General features: G+C 42.2%; 1 protein-coding gene across 2 annotated transcripts in view; it reads right to left on the reverse strand.

Moving 5' to 3' along the window:
* ATP8A2 (ATPase phospholipid transporting 8A2) overlaps positions 1-16,653 on the reverse strand; it is a 1,791,179-nt gene that overhangs the window by 1,569,109 nt on the left and 205,417 nt on the right. For both annotated transcript variants that reach the window (XR_013599395.1, XM_078655985.1), the window contains exon 3: positions 10,220-10,318. Coding sequence is in view for 1 of the 2 variants with exons in the window: in XM_078655985.1 (XP_078512111.1) it covers positions 10,220-10,318 (99 nt within the window). In the remaining variant the exon portion in view is untranslated. The remainder of the gene's footprint in view (positions 1-10,219; positions 10,319-16,653) is intronic.

A 16,653-nucleotide genomic window follows, 5' to 3' on the forward strand; every position in this document is an offset into this window, starting at 1 on the left:
GGCATTTAAAAGATGGCATGTAGATCACAGTTCTGTCCAGCAAGCCCGGCCCTCCAAGTTTATCAGTCGCAGTCTCTGGGCTGAGCTTTGTGTGGGGCCATGTGGATGCGACTACACTTGATTTAGTTCAAAATCAATTCATCAGGCAACTGGTAGGTGTCCGATTAGTACCCAGTTACGCCCCCATAGACCCAACCTTGGTATGAGACCCTTATCTGCTAAAACTGGTATTCGCCCGATCTTGTACTGGAAGAGGCTCAGGACTTCTCCGGAGCTCCAACAGGAAAGAGGTGTGGCACAGCGGCCAGGGTGCCTGACTCCAGAACATGGGGGCTCACGGTTCGATCCCCGATGCCAGGTTAGCCCAGCACCATGTGGCTCTGGGCAATAGCTCGCTTAATCTTCCCAACAGCCCCCAGTGCCTTGACACCCTTGGGTAATTGCTCGCACTTTACAAATACTGGATACTGGATACAGTAACGGGAAGCCTAGTCAAGATCCTCAGTGTTGCAGGCTCTAGTAAAACTCCCTGGATGCGGTATGTGAAATCCCTCTTGGAGAAAATTAGGTTTTTAACTACGTAGAATATCCCAAACGAGTCAGCTAAGATCTCCAAGAACAGCATCAAAAAAACCTATTGGCAGCACATACATATTGCAGTAAACACTGATTAAAGCAGACGTTCTCTGACCAATGCTTTCCTTGTAGTTAAGGATGTTCATATCAGAGAAAACTTGGTGGATGAGATCGAACCTCCTATGGCTAGGCGCCTGTTCCTGCAGTTTCACTCTGGGACGCTTTCCCTCCGGTCCTACACAGATTGATGGGCTAAGTACCCAGTGCAGATGAGAGGCACTGCCCATCATGTGGTGCTCCAGAGGAGACCCTAGATTATGTCTTGTTTTTCTGCCCGGCGTACAAGAGCAGTAAGGCGATGCTGGATATCACCGCTGTGCCGGTCCCTAGGCACTTGAAAATACAAAGTTGCTCTAAGGATACTAAGAACTGATCTTAGTAAGCCATTAATATTTGCACTAACACATTATCTACTGGCTATGTGGAAAGCTAGGGAAAAGATCTCCATAATAACTGGAAACACACCCCTGATTGATGTAGTAACACGATATACTGCACTTTCTATGCTCAGTCTTGGATTCTAATACTTGACCGTACTGTTATCTTTCCACGTACTTCACTATAGTGCGCCCAATAACCAACAGTCTTTTAATTATGTAAAATCTGTAATTTTTATAACCCGTAGAACTTTAATGAATTGTATTTTCACCATATTTATGTACTTCACTATTTATGGTTTATATTGAATAATGTTTTTAAATGTGCTTTCATGGCCTTTTGAGCTGAAATAAAGCTGAATTGAAAACGTCCTTCTCTTATGCTAGTGTTTAGGATAGATTACATCTTAATTTCAAACCAAGAATACTCTTTTTCACAATCACCATTCTTTCAGTGCACACAGTCATGTGCAACTCATGGTTTTTTTCTTCGGGAATATCCATGCACTACACTTTATGCCATCACCTCTTACCACCGGCATCAATTGTAGCTAGCATATGGACATGTTCGGTGGTAAACAGGTGTAGGGTGTGTCCTTTAACCATGTCTAGTGTTCCTCCGTCTTGCACATACTATGCTTTGTTTATTTAAGTTATGAGCTGTAGCAGCTGCTACTGGATGGGGGTAGTGGGGCTGCGGAGGGGGGAGCTGTCACTGGTTATGAGAAGGCTGGAACTATTGATATGTTTTTAGATATCAGTGATGTAAAATATATAATTGGTGATGACAGACGACATCCGCTCACTTCTCGACAGAGGAGAGACTGTGTCGAAAGCAGCGGAGAGGTCCAGGAGGATGAGGGCCACAGTCTCACACTGCACCCTAACCTGCATACTCCACGACGCAGGTGTCCGGAACAAGGACCTTAACAGGATCCGCTCATTCTTCTCTGGCAGAACGCATCAGGTCAGACAATCCCCTTTCCTCTCAAAATCCACAGCGACCACCTGCAAAGTCCCACAAGAATCCTCCATCAGCCACACCCTGTTCAACGTCTATATGGCCCGCTCTCATCCATCGTCATATCACAAAGACTCAACATCATATCGTACGCCGACAATACCCAACTCATCCTCTCCCTATCCAACTAACCCAACATCACCAAACACAACTTTCAAGAAGGAATGGAAGCAGTTTCCAAGTGGATGAAGAACAGCTGCATACAACTAAACACAGACAAAAGCGAAGTACTCATCATGGGCCCACAGCCCGAAGCCTGGAATGACACTTGAGGCCCCCTGCCCTCGGAAACCCACCCTCCCCCACGGACAACGTGTGCAACCTCAGAATCATCCTAGACTCCAAACTCAACATGGACCGCCAGATTAACGCTGTCACCTCTTCCTGCTACCACTCCTTCTGCCTCCTCCGAGAGACCGTCAACTGGATTCCCCTCAAATACAAGAAAACAGTCACTCATGCCCTCATTAGCAGCAGGCTGGACTATGACAATGCACTCTACGCCGGGATCCACAAGAACCTCACCCACAAACTCCAAAACTTCCAGAACGGCACCGCCAGACTAGTCCTCAACCCACCGTGCCACTGCCACATCGGTCAACACCTACGGACACTATACTGGCTTCCTGCCAAGAAGAAAATCACCATCAAGCTCCACTACCACACCCACACCCACAAAGCCCTCCACAGCACCGGACCAGACTACATGAACCACTGCCTGTTCAACTCACCCCAACGATCCCTCCGCTCAGCCCAGCCCTCTCTTGTGAAGGAACCCCGCACCAAGACAACTAGAACAGGAGAACGCTCCTTCTCCTTCCTCGCGGCTAAGGCACGGAACACCCTCCCTCTCCACCACTGACATACACCTTCACTTGCCAAGTTCTTGAAAGGACTCAAAACCTGGCTCTTCGACAAAGCACTTTCACATCCTGGAGCCGCGCAACCGCCCTCCCCCAGAGCCTTGAGACCCTTTCGGGTAAGTAGTCACGCTTTACAAACTCATGATTGATTAATTGAGTTCCTAAAAGATCTCTTTGATATCATCAATGATAGACTCTGAGATGTTATCAGTGATGTCATGGTTAATGTAATAGTAAAGTATACAAAGAAATGATGGATGGAATGCCACTGGTAATTACCCAGAGTCCCATTCCAGTCCATCGGTTTTTTGCACACCATGCCACCTCATATTGCTGGGTCAAAACTGAGATGACATTGTGTGCAAAATGAAGATGGAATGGGATGCAGGCTGATTAATTACCAGTGGCTGAGATTAATTCAAGCTATCCATACGTCGCTTGTCTGTATGCCAGTGGGCTGCAACACCCATTGTGCCACTTTTTACAATAGCTTGTAAAAACCTGTCTCAGGCCTGCCACTGCAGCCTGCAGTGCAGTTTTAAACTGCCATTTCCACCTTGCAAAATAAACCTTTTTTCATGCCTTTCTTTTTAATACTCACAAGTCACTCCTAAGGAGGCCCTATAGGCTTAAAAGGCAGGGTGCATGGTATACAAAAAAGTAGGACGTGTGTACTTTGGTTTTACATGTCCTGACAGTGAAAACTATTTCACTTAATAAGTGATAACTTCAGTTTGGGAACAGCTAGAGTAATGCTTCTGTTAGAAAGCTAAAGACACACAGATGTTTGACGGAATGCAAAGCAAATCAAACATTCACCCCAGTCAATAGATCTGGGTTAAATCCAGAATGTATGACATTGTTCTGCATTCTGTCCATCAATTGTTCTTTTTGCTCCTTTTAGAAAGTTGGCATTTTTCTGTTGAAACAAAATGTGCCTTTCTGCCAGTGTCAGTGTCACATAACTGTGAATGGCTCTCCTGTGGTGTTGTGTGTATTACTTCCAAACACAGGGCCCAAGGAGCCTTGGGTGCAGGCAGGGTGTTCTCCCCTGAGCAGGACGGACTAGGGGTTATACTCTGCTCTTCCTGAGCTTCAAAGGGTTAGCGGAGGCTGTGCCCACCCTCTTCCTGACTTCTGAAGCTGTGTGCTCTGCCACCAGCAGATTCAAATGACACCTAGGCCAGCCTGCTCTTTGAGATCCTGGACAATTTGGAGCCAAACTCATGAGAATGGACAGAACGGACCGCAACCAGTTTTGGCGTAGACAAAGAGAAGGGGTCTCGCATACCGGCTGGCACTGGGTATAAAAGTGGCACCTTCACAACCTCTCATGAGGGTAAACACCCATTACGACGCGGTAATGACACTGCAGTGACATTACAACGTGGATTTTATAACGCAAGTCGTTACCACGACTTGCGCTGGAGGGTGCTCTAGACTAAGAAATAGTAGATTTACTATTCCAACACCTTCCCTACTGTACGCAGGCTGGTGTTGGAATAGTAAATTTTACTATTCCTAAGTCCAGCACCCTACAGCACAAGTCGTGGTAACGACCTGCATTGTAAAACCTGCGTTGTGCTGGTACTGCAGTGTTTTCTACCATCATACATCCCTCATGAGAACACTTGTGGTCCTATAGAAGACTTAGAAGGACTGCCCTGCATTCTGAAGAAAGACTGGAACTTCTTCCTTTGAGCCCAAGATCCCTAGAAGTGACTCCAAGAGTCAAGGGTCAGTTGGCTAACCTCCTATTTAAAGTAAAGGGCCAAACAATGTTCCAGAGGCCCTCCCTGCAACTGCCCATCTGACCAGCAGCCACTGGATCTGCCTGAGCCAGGCTGCTGGCCACTGCTTAAATGAGTGTACTACCAAAATGCAGGTGAAAAGCCAGAAGTTTGGGTCTCTTCATGATAGTAAGCAAGCGCCTCGTGTCAGCAACGATCGCCATGCCTTCTGCCAGTGACCTGCTCGTTGTGACACTGCTCGTTGTGGACTGACCGTATCTCCAACCAACGCAAAGCTCCAGCAACAACCTGCTCTTTGAACCAACAATGATTTCCTCACTGCCCCCACCAACTCAAAGCTCCAGCTTGGGATCCTCGCGTGAACTTGGACTTTGTGAAGGTAAACTCTTCACCAGGATGGAACTGGTCCTTGTATCCGCCCTGCAATCCATTTCATCGAGGACGGCCTCAACTTGCGACTACGACCATGTCCAATGCCACCAGATACCCACAAGTTTCTCTTAGTGATTTTTGATGCTATCATCACCAAAAATTTTAAAAACTCATAGCTCCTGTTCTACTAATTGGATTTTTTTTGTTATTGTATTTGTTACATTTTACTCTATTTTTCTAAATTAGGTTGGGATTTTTCTTGTGTTGTGTTTTCACTTTATTACTGCTTAAGTGTTGCATACATACTTCACAATGCCTCTACTTTAAGCCTGACTGCTTTGTGTCAAGCTACCAGAGGAATAAGCACAGATTTATTAAGTTACTATTATGGTTCACCCGGACAAGAATTTGGTCTATTATTTGAGTGGGGTTCTCACCGCCCCTCAACTAATAACCCAATTTCTTACAAATGACTTTTGCGTTTGGAATGGTTTCTTGACAGGAAAGTGTCAAACACAGGATGATTCTACACCCAAATAAGTTAAATTACTGTGATAAACTTAGTCATCTAGATGGATGAGTGGTAAGTAGATATCTCTCAGCCTAGTTTGCAAGAGTTCTACAGAATATAGCAATGGTGAAAGTTAAAATGCAACACAAGTTGAAGCAGATGTGAATGGGTTAGTTTTTGCTTGAATAGTTTCACATGAAGAAAGTAAAGTTATTATGCAGAGAAATGAATAAAGCAGAAATAAATTTGCAACCATTTGGTAGGACAATGACCCAAAGTCTAAGAGGAATGGGATGCAGCTGTGCTGAAAATAGAGTCTATGATGTAATTCAGACTGGTTTAAGGTTGATGATCAGTAATGGCTTAACTATGAAGGATCAAGACGGATCTACACAAAAGCCCTAGCAACTGATAAATAATGAATTTTGACGCACTGGGATTGAGGAATGGCGAGAGAAAAAGGGCAGGCTAATTATCTTGAAAAGAGTGACTTTCCAAGTGAGAGGAAAGAGTGGTATATTTTAAGACATCTGCTGCCACTTCTTTGAAATGTATGACCACAGAAGATTCTAACTACTTCCGGGGATCTTTTTGAATTGTAAATGAAGATCTGATAGCCGGTATGAAGACATGTCATAATGAAATGTTTTTTTCACAGCCAGCAATGGTACAATAGTACAATAGTGGCAATGCTTTCATGGAGTCATAGAAAAATGCAAATAGACTAATACTTCTTCATAAAACTGAAACGTGATAGTGAGTTAGAAGATTAACACGCACACAGAGCCAACACTGGATGGCCTTTGAGAACAATGCAACAGAAAATAAATCAAGAACAAACAAGAACTTGATTCTCCATGAGTTTGGAAATGAAAAACCTCCCAGTGAATACTACGGGGGTAATGGAAGAACCTGAAAAAACATTGGACTCTCCGGAAAACATTACTTTTTTACTGGCATTTGTACTTTTGGCATGCAAATTACACTAGAAAATATGTTATGATAAAATTTGAAAACAAACTAGGCTTAAATGGGGAAAGGGGCACTATCACACATTTATTTAAAAAATGCCATGAACTCAAACTGTTGATGAATGATGACAGCAATGAGATTTATCTCTCTTTAATGGACATTTGTTCAGTGGCAACAATAACAGAATGTGGCAAAAATGTATATCTTTACACTACAACCATAAACTCCTACTGATCTGATTAGCACATGCCCAGTTTAGTTTTTGCCTCTTTACTTTCAAACAGATTGTTTGTTGAACAACAACAGGTATCCGTAAGTTTGAGTTTTAGCATCTATAGAATGAGGAAATATTGTACATGCTAAAGCTCTCTTTTTTTTAAAATTTTTTTTTTATTGGGAATCAAAATGCATCACAGAAATATCCACAGAAATAAATTAGTCCGGACATAAATACATAAATACATACAAAAGGTTCAATGCATAAAACCTCCAACGGTGAATTGTACATGACCAGATTCAATTAATTCAAAATTCATGGAACAAGCCTTAGATAACACCTAATGATAAAACCGATAAAGTGCAAAAGGTGTAGCTCAGGCTATTAGATTGGTCTGCCTCCAATTTGTAACCGGGGCCCACAACCTTCTTCCAAAATCCCGTGTTTTCCGCCCCTTTCGCTCATACAGACATGCTTCAATGTTGTGGATTCCAAGAAGCCTGGAGAGCCACATTTGAAAGGTTGGTGCTACAACATCTTTCCAACCTGCTGAAATCAAGATCCTGAGCACAGCCACGGATATAAACACCAAAGCTGCTTCATCTTTCCCCAGATTTGAATTAGAGTCTGTTCCCAAGATCATCCGGGTAGGGGATAGGTCGATCTTATGACCTAGCAGCCCCTCCCAAAATTTTTCAATCTCATTCTTAACTGGGGTCAATAGTCTGCATTTAAAAAACATATGCAGTAGATCAGCTTGACCATCCCCACATCTTGGGCATGTGTCATCTGCAGTAACCCCCCATGTGAATAATTTCGCTGGTGTATAATACAGGTTAAACACAGTTTTATAGTGCTGGGCTCTTAAATTAGTGGCTCTAAAAACCTTTTTATTAAATAGCAGGGCCAAGTCCACATCTATATCCGGGTTTCCCAATTTTCTAGACCACGCTACCTCAGTCTCGTCAACGTCATCTTGTATCTCTTGGATAAGGATGTTATAAAGGGTCCTGATTTTTTTGCAGCCATTCAACAAAGCATCTAAAAGGGGGCTATTATCAGGAGGAGGAGGCCTTGGTTTAATAGCCTTCAAAGAGCGAGCCAGTTGGCCATAGACAAACCAATGATTACTTGGGATACCAAAACCATTTTGTAGAGCCTCGAAGCTAACAATCCCTTCTCCGTCCAATAATTCCCACAGAGTCTTAATGCCCAGCCCACTCCAAACTTTTAAAATCCTTTCTGCACCTAGCCCTGAGAAAAGACTAGCATGATATATATGAATATATGGATTAATTTTGGGGATGTGGCACAAATTTCTACAAGCCTTCCAGACCCTCCAAACTCCATCAATAATCTTAAATCTTGCTTTTTTATAGAATCTTCGATCCACCTCACAAAGCAACAAACCCATTGCCTTTCTACCTAGCAATAACTCAAAGATAGAGGGGGGCTGCTGTGCTTCGGGGCTTAAGTCACTGTGGAAAGCCACTGGCTGGAAAAGCACGGTAATTTGGGTCAAGAGGCATGTCCAATGATATAGTCTTAGATTAGGGAGCGCTAGTCCACCCCTTTCTTTTGGAAGAGACAATAGGTTTGTGGATCGCCTTACCTTCCCATATTGCCAAATAAATTTGATAAAAATAGATTCAAGATTCGCGATTATTTTCTCGTCCAAGAATAGAGGTATGGCCCGGAAGAGATATAATATCTTAGGGAACATCGTCATTTTGACAGCATTTACCCTTCCAATCAAGGAGAGATGTAGCCCATCCCATCTTCTCAAATCAGTCTCTATTGATTTAATAAGCGGTAAATAATTTCCTTCCACTATCTTCTCGACTGTGGCATTAATTGTCACCCCTAAATATACAGCAGCATCCACATATCTTGAATCTAGTTTAACCATATCTTTCGTGCAGATAATCTGGGTCTTTGCTTCATTTAATAAATACCCTGAGCTAGCACCAAATTGATTTGTCAGCTCAGACAGAATAATCATTGCCTGTTGGGGATCGGAGGAAAATACAGCAAGATCATCGGCATATGCTAGAATCTTATTCTCAAACCCATTGATGACAACTGGTTTTAGTCTAGAGCACCCTAAAATGGCCTGAATAAGAGGATCAATATAAAGAGAAAACAAAATCGGAGAACAGGGGCATCCTTGACGAGTTCCCCTCTTTATAGAGATCAGTTCCGATTTCTCACCCATGACCGTAACTCTAGCAACTGGCTCTTGATACATTGCTCTGAGCGCTCTGATGGTTTTCTGCCCAAAACCTCTTCCTGCCAAAACCCCCCAGAGAAAGCTCCAGACCACACGGTCGAAAGCCTTCTCTGCGTCGAGCAGGATCATGGCCATCTCCTCTCCCCTGGCGGCATGGGCGTCAAATAGAGCAATCGCTCTACTGGTATGATCCGTCGTACCACGACCTGGGACAAACCCATGCTGCCAAGGGGAGACGGAACCGCCAATAATCCTGCCCAGCCTCAAAGCCCAGATCTTAGAATAAAGCTTGGTATCGGAGTTAATCAATGAAATTGGTCGATACGACCCCGATTTCTCACTAGGTTTACCCTTTTTATGGAATATAATGATGTTCGTCTCTTTCCAGGAATCCGGGATCAGCCCAGTACAAACAATCCCATTAAAGAGATCTACCAACAAACCAATAATTTCTGATTCAATACGTTTAAACACTTCCAAGGGAATGCCGTCGGGTCCGGCGGCCTTCCCTGAGGCTAACTCCTGAAGGGCAGTCCTCACTTCCATTTCGGTAATATCCCTATCAAGTGCTTCTTGAAGTGAAGCTTCCAGGCGTGGACCTGTGTCACTCATATTTACCTGCTGTCCTCCACTTCTTGTCTCCTCATCATATAATCTCTGATAAAAATCTCTGAACACCTGTAAAATCTCTTTTACTTCTGTATATTCCCTACCATTTTCAACTATCTTTGCGATTACATTTTTAGACTGCTCTTGCCTAAGACGTAGAGCCAAGGCTCTACCGGCGTGTTCTCCTGTTTCGTATCGGTTGGTTCTTGTTGCCTGATATTCCCCAATCGCCTTCTGGGTAATGATTTTCTGGAGCTCTGCTAAAGCTCTCATTTCATAGTATTAAGGTAAACATACTTTATAATGATAGGAAAATGGCCTTACATATAAAAATAATAATGGTATTATGTATTATAAAATACCAATAATATTATTTTCTGTGAGAGGAGAGATGCTAATTACTTTGACTAATAAGAAATGTTGCTCTTTACTGGACTTCAAATAAACGCTTGAGACCAATTCACAAAGCTGTTTCATAGAGTTTGTATTAATTCAGGTAATGTCAAAATTCATAATCCTCAAGTCTGGAGTAAGAAAAAATATTAACACAAAATTATTTGGGAATCAGGCCTTTCAAGCTTTATTTGTTTACCATTACCAGTAGTGCAAAATCCACATTCTATGTGAAATTAATAGTCCATACAGCTGAAATGTACTTACAAAATCTTCAATGATTTCTTTGATGCCTGCGACTGTAAGAATAAATAAAAAGGGCACCAAGGTGGTATATCTTCCTGTTGGAGAAACATCTGGAATTTGCTTTAAAAAAAGAGAGAATACACGTTTTAGTTACTAATAACAACACAGCATGTGTGCTACCTATAGAGTTAATGGTCAGGTTTTAGAGTCAGACTATTATATAATATGTACCAAAATGTATCAAATGTAAGTATATTGTGGCATTAAAACACAGAATGCACTTTAGAAGATAAGTCTTTATCCATTTGATTTTAGCAAGCTTACAACCTCCAAACATTATGCAAAAACAAAAATGGCCAATTCCCTGAGAAAACAATGTTGGACAACTTTTCTTTTTTCTTTTCACTATTCTGCAAATTCACAATTTGTACTTTGTCTAGTAGCTAATAAAACTGAATAGACATGATTTATAAAAGTCAGAAATCTGCTATCAAAGTTTCAGACATCACATAGAGACGGAATTTCAGCTCTTTGAAATTTACAAAAGCTTTCCAGGTAAAGCCTAGAAGCCTGTGACGGACCTGTAAAATATTTGTAAATTCCACTTTTGAATGCATGCATATATTCTCAAATACAAACAGCAAAGGAAATGCATTTTTCCCCCTGCAGAAAAAATATTTCCATATGGAGAAACCCCAAACGCAAAAAACAAAAAAAATTGTAGAGATGTTCCATTTTTCTTCCCTACCCTGGAAAGGAATTTACTCCGGCCACTAAAAGGAGTAAATGTCAAAAATGTTGCAGCTCGAGAATGGGTGGAACAAGAATTTGTGAATACCTCTAATAAGTTTATAGGTGTTCTCAAACTTGTCAGCATTTCCATACCATGGTGGTGTTCTTCTAGATACAAGCTTAGAGACTCATAATTACTCAGCTGATTTTTCTCTTGTGTCTACGTTGCTCTTCATCTACGTATAAGATCAATGGATTGTGCAATTTCCGTATTTAAAAAAGCCTACCAATGCCTAGATGATTGCATCTCTCATTACCTCTTCTCTTTGATTGATTCCTTATTATATACCAGCAGAATTAATAACAATAATCATCATGTTAGATGGCCATATGTAGAAATGACATCTCAGGGCGACACAGAAAGGTTTCTATATAATGTGTTCCAAAAGTACTCTAATGCATTCAAATACTTTATTCCTGCAGAACTCTCAAAAAAATTTTAAGTGTCCAGGGTGAGTTTATATATATATCTTAAGTCATCTGCTTTTTGTCATGTTGGTGGGGCTCCTCAACATTTGATGGAATAAATATTGATTCGTTAAACCATGGTGGTGTAATTTTTATAATTGAATGAATGAATTTAAAATGTATATTGTGCTCAAATGCCCAAGGGTGTCTAGGCGCTACAGAGGAGGAATATGTCAGAGATAAATGATGATTAAGCATTATAGTGAGAAAAGCCAAGTTTTCAAAGCCTTTCTAAACAATGGTAGTGTTGAGCAGTTTTTTATGGGTAAAGGAAGTGAATTCTACAGTTTGACAGTGCTGAGAATAAAACTACTACCTCCCCAGCAAACTCTCCGGGATTTAGGCATCTGTAGTAGTTTGCTCTGAGCTGAAAGCAATGTTCTGCCTGGGAGATACCACAGCAAGTGCTGTTTCAGATATTCGGGTCCTGTGCCCTGTAGCGCCTTGATTTCTAAACACAAGGCTTTAAATTCCGATATCTTCTTCACCGGTAACCAGTGAAGTTGTCTTAATCTCTGGCATTCCGACTGGAATCTAGGAATATTCAGCAGCATCCTGGTAGCGGAATTCTGAACCCCCTGCAGTTTGAGTAGGTGCAGTTTCTAGAGGCCAAGGTAAAGGGCATTTCCATTGTCCAGCCTGGCCAATGCCAAAGTTATCACCAGTGTTTTTACTGAGGCTGGTGGGATATAAGGTTTCACCTTCCGAATTAATTTTAAAGTCAGATGTACCTGGGAAGCAACCTTTTTAGTTTGATGTTGGAAGGTGAGCCTATCATCAAAAATGAAGCCCACATTTTTAGCTTTATGCACTGGGGTGGGAAGTTTTCCCATGGTTCGAGGCCACCAGCTCTGGGACCAAAAGGAGGTGTCTGAGCCCACAGAAGAACCTCTGTTTTACTACCATTAAGCTTTAGAGGCAGTTCGTACCCATCCAGTGATCCATGGGGGCTATCCACCAATTGAAACGGGTCGCCGTTTCTTCCAGATTGCCTGAGATGGATACTACAATCTGGGTATCATCGGCGTAGGACACCAGCGAGAAACCAAACTGCCTGATGACATCAGCTAGGGGGGTGACGTACAGATTATACAAATTAGGGCTCAGAGATGAGCCATGCGGCACCCCACAAGGAAGTGAGAATTGTTTTGAACTAGAGTCTCCAATCTGCACACATTGTATCATGTTGTTGAGATAGGATTTAATCAGACTTAAAGCTAGGTTTGAGACACCCAACTTCTGGAGCCAATGAATAAGAATGGTATGGTTCACGGTGTCAAAGGATGCTGAGAGATCCAAAAGGATCAGGGCAGCATTTGCACCGGAGACCAGGGTGGAGCGAAGCTCCTCTGCTGCCATGACCAATGCCGTCTCCATTCCATGTCCTTGCGGAAGCAAGGAATAATTGATTTATATCTGTGATATTAATGAAAAACTATTTATAAAAATGATTTATATATTTTGATAATAAAAATTGAATAACTTTGGTCTGTGGGACAATTGTATTTTTATCTTGGATGCATTACCGTACATTGAATTATTGATTTGGGAAAAGTGTTTGCTGTTTTATACCCTGCACTCTCAAACATATACTTGCTGATTTCAGAGTTACTGTTTGTTGGAAATGCAAGGTTATCCCCCAACTTATTGCTTCTTCATCCTATTTTTCCTGACCTGTTTTTGTTGGCTTTAGGACTCTGGTCACTTTACCACTGCTAATTAGTGCTAAAGTGCATATGCTCTCTGTGTAAAGTACGATTGTAATTGGTTATCCGTGATTGGCATATCTGATTTACTGGCAAGTCCCTAGTAAAGTGCACTGAGTGTGCCAGGGCCTAGAAATCAAATGCTACTAGTGGGCTTGTAGCACTGACTGTACCACCCACAGAAGTAGCCCTGTAAATGTATCTCAGACCTGACACTACAGTGTCTGTGCACACAGTTTTAAACTGCCATTTCCCTGAAAAGTGCACAAACTTGCCAGGCCCTAATCTTCCCTTTTCTTACATATAAGGCACCCCTCAGGTAGGTCCAAGGTACCCCCATGGGCAGTGTGCAGTGTATGTGAAAGGTAGGACATATACTGGTGTGTGTGACAAGTCCTGATAGTGAAATACTGTGTATTCTGTTTTTCACTATTGTAAGGCTATCTGTCCTATATGCTAACATGGGAGTTGCTTTGCAACATCTTACAAGCATAGCTTTCCATTGGGACAAGATCTGGAAATAAAGTTTAGGCTCTCTGAACTCAGAATTTAATAACACATCTTTTTAGGAAGATGGTTTTCAAATTGTGTGTTTGAAAATGCCACTTTTAGAAAGTAGACCATTTCTTGTTTAACCACTCTGTGTGCCTCTGCTGTTTAGTGTAATGATTGTCTGGTCTTGGAGTGTCATAAGTCAGGGACGTGCATTCGCTGTAGACATCTACAATGGGGGTTGATGTGTGTCCTGCTTTTCCTGGGTGGCTCATAGCTGGGCTGGATAGACCTTGGCTGCATTTGGAGTGATGGGAGGAGTTTCCCTTGCTCCTGAATAGGCTGTGTCTCCTTTGTACAATGCTATCCCCATCCCCTGTTGTCATGATGCACTAGCGAGGACAGAACTGGTTTGGACTGGGCTCAGAGACCCTTGCCACAAAGAGAAAATGGGATATAAGTATTGGACCTTAAACCCCGGAGAATTAGATCACTTCTGTACTCAAGAGAGGAGTACTGCACCTTTGCTGTGCTGCTTTGCTGGGTTGGCCGGCAGTTACTGCTTCTGTCAAGGAGAGGACAAAGACAGGAACTTTGCTGTGAACCTGCTTGAAGAACAATCTCCAAGGGCCTGTGTGTGCTGGCCTACTGTTCTGAAGTCTCACGGACACAGACTTCAGCTGAAACCCACTGACCAGCACCTGGACTTCTGTGTGGACTCCTACATTCAAAAGGGCACCACCAGAATTGTGTGGTTGGTGCTGCAACACAGAAAAACCATCCCCAATGCTGTCACCGATGCCGCAGTTCTGCCTGCGACCTGCACCGAGGCCAGGGGTACTGCTACAAAAGTGCACGGCGCATCACCCCACCTGCACCGCAGCGCCAACGCCCTTCGATGCCTGCAGTTATCGCATTCCAGACGGCGGCCTCCCCGTGGCAACCAGGGAACCGGCCTCAACCTCATCACCGACGCCTCACTATCCAATTATATACAACAAACTATTTGTCAAAGACGGACCATCTGTTGACTCCGGTCGCATTTAACTTATGAAACACGAAGGTTTCCTCTCATATAATCATCAGAGTTTAATACATGTTGAGAAGTTCATCAATATTCATTTCTCGTCAATCTCTTCATTGACTAACTCTTATTTATATTCCATATTAACATATGATAGTTGCGTTGCTATATATCCTTGATGAATGATAAAGTGGATTATATGGACTTAATCCTAAATTCTGACCAATGCATTTTGGGTCGATGACCCTTCATCAGGGGCAATCCAGAAAAGATCTGTGAACAATATAGGCTGATATCGATTAAATACAGCCCTCAATGTATTTAAAAGTGAATAATTAGAGTGAGATAACCCCATGCAGAACTCAATACCTGAGACTCAAATGAAAATGTTAATTCCAGAATAATAAACATGTGAGGTAGACAAAGACTAGAACAATGACCTCATCCCAGACCAATACTGTGATATAAGATAGACACTCCATACCGTGAGACCTGGTAAGCACACTGCAACCGTATTCACTACCGTAGTGTAAAACCTGTTATTTTGTGACCCGAATTAAAAGCGTGAGCTGAGTGTTCAGATTATCATGCACATCCGTAAGTAACATTAGTATATCGAGGGCTGTATTTAAGCGGACATCAGCCTATTTTGTCACAGATCTTTTCTGGATTAACCCTGATGAAGGGTCATCCACCCAAAATGCATTGGTCAGAATTTGGGATTAAGTCCATATAATCTACTTGATCATTCATCAAAGATGTACAGCAACGCAACTATCATATGTTAATATGGGGTATAAATAAGAGTTAGTCAATGAAGAAATTGACGAAAAATAAATATTGATGGACTTCTCAACATGTGTTAAACTCAGATGACTATTGGAGAAGAAACTTTTGTGTTTCAAAAGTTAAGTGCAACCGGAGTCAACAGAAGATGTTCGGTCTTTGACAAATAGTTTGTTGTATATAATTGGATAGTGCAATCCCAGACATTGCCCTTTTGCACCGAGACGCATATTGAATAAATTCTGATCAACAAATCGACAAAACTTATGAATAAAAGGAGTGCCCAGCGGTAACACTGATAAGTTTGTACTACATGCCGGACGCCACGCACATCATGGCTGCGGCGTTCTTTGGATTTATGCCTATCATGATGTCGTAATAGCCCAAGGTGGAGCGATTTGTTTTCCGCAAGCTTTCTTTTTGAAATAGCTGTTTTTAAGTGCCTTTTTTGAAATCTGTATGTTGGATTTTTGTTGTTTTAGTCTTGTTTGGTTTAGATAAAGATACTTTGTTTTTCTAAACAGGTGTGGTGTCCATTTGTGGTGTTTTTACTGTGTTACTGTGTGTCTTGAGTATAAATACTTTACACATTGCCTTTGGGATAAATCTCCCTGCTCGTGCAAAGCTACCAAGGGGGTGAGCAGGGGTTATTACTTACCCTGACTAGAAGCAAGGGTCCCTACTTGGACAGAGGTGCATACCTCTGATGATTAGAGACCCCCATTTCTAACACTGTTGGACTTGGCCCTGTACCGTTCTGTTCTCTGAACCCAATTTTGTTGGCTTTTAGGACTCTAAGTACTAAAGTGCTTGTGGTCTCTACTTAAAACAAGATAGAATTGGCTTACACCTAATTGGCATATTTAATTTACTTTAAGACCCTAGTAAGGTGGCACTGCCTGTGCCCAGGGCCTGTCTCTTAAATGCTACTAGTGGGCCTGCAGCTCTGGTTGTGCCACCCACTTAAGTAGCCTTTTAAACATGTCTCAGGTTTGCCACTGCAGCTTGTGTGTGCAGTTTTAAATTAAGCACCTAATAACTAAACTTTACTGTATGGCCCAAGAAAAGTGTCTGTAGAGACCCAGCTAGCAAAGGCTTCTTTGGAGGCAGAACTAGGCGAGAAATTCCACAACAACAATGGAAGTTTTGCAACAAGCAAACAGGCGTGGTGTCCTTCAGCAGCAAAC

Source organism: Lissotriton helveticus, chromosome 8 (genome assembly GCF_964261635.1).
Source record: "Lissotriton helveticus chromosome 8, aLisHel1.1, whole genome shotgun sequence".
Lineage (NCBI taxonomy): Eukaryota > Metazoa > Chordata > Amphibia > Caudata > Salamandridae > Lissotriton > Lissotriton helveticus.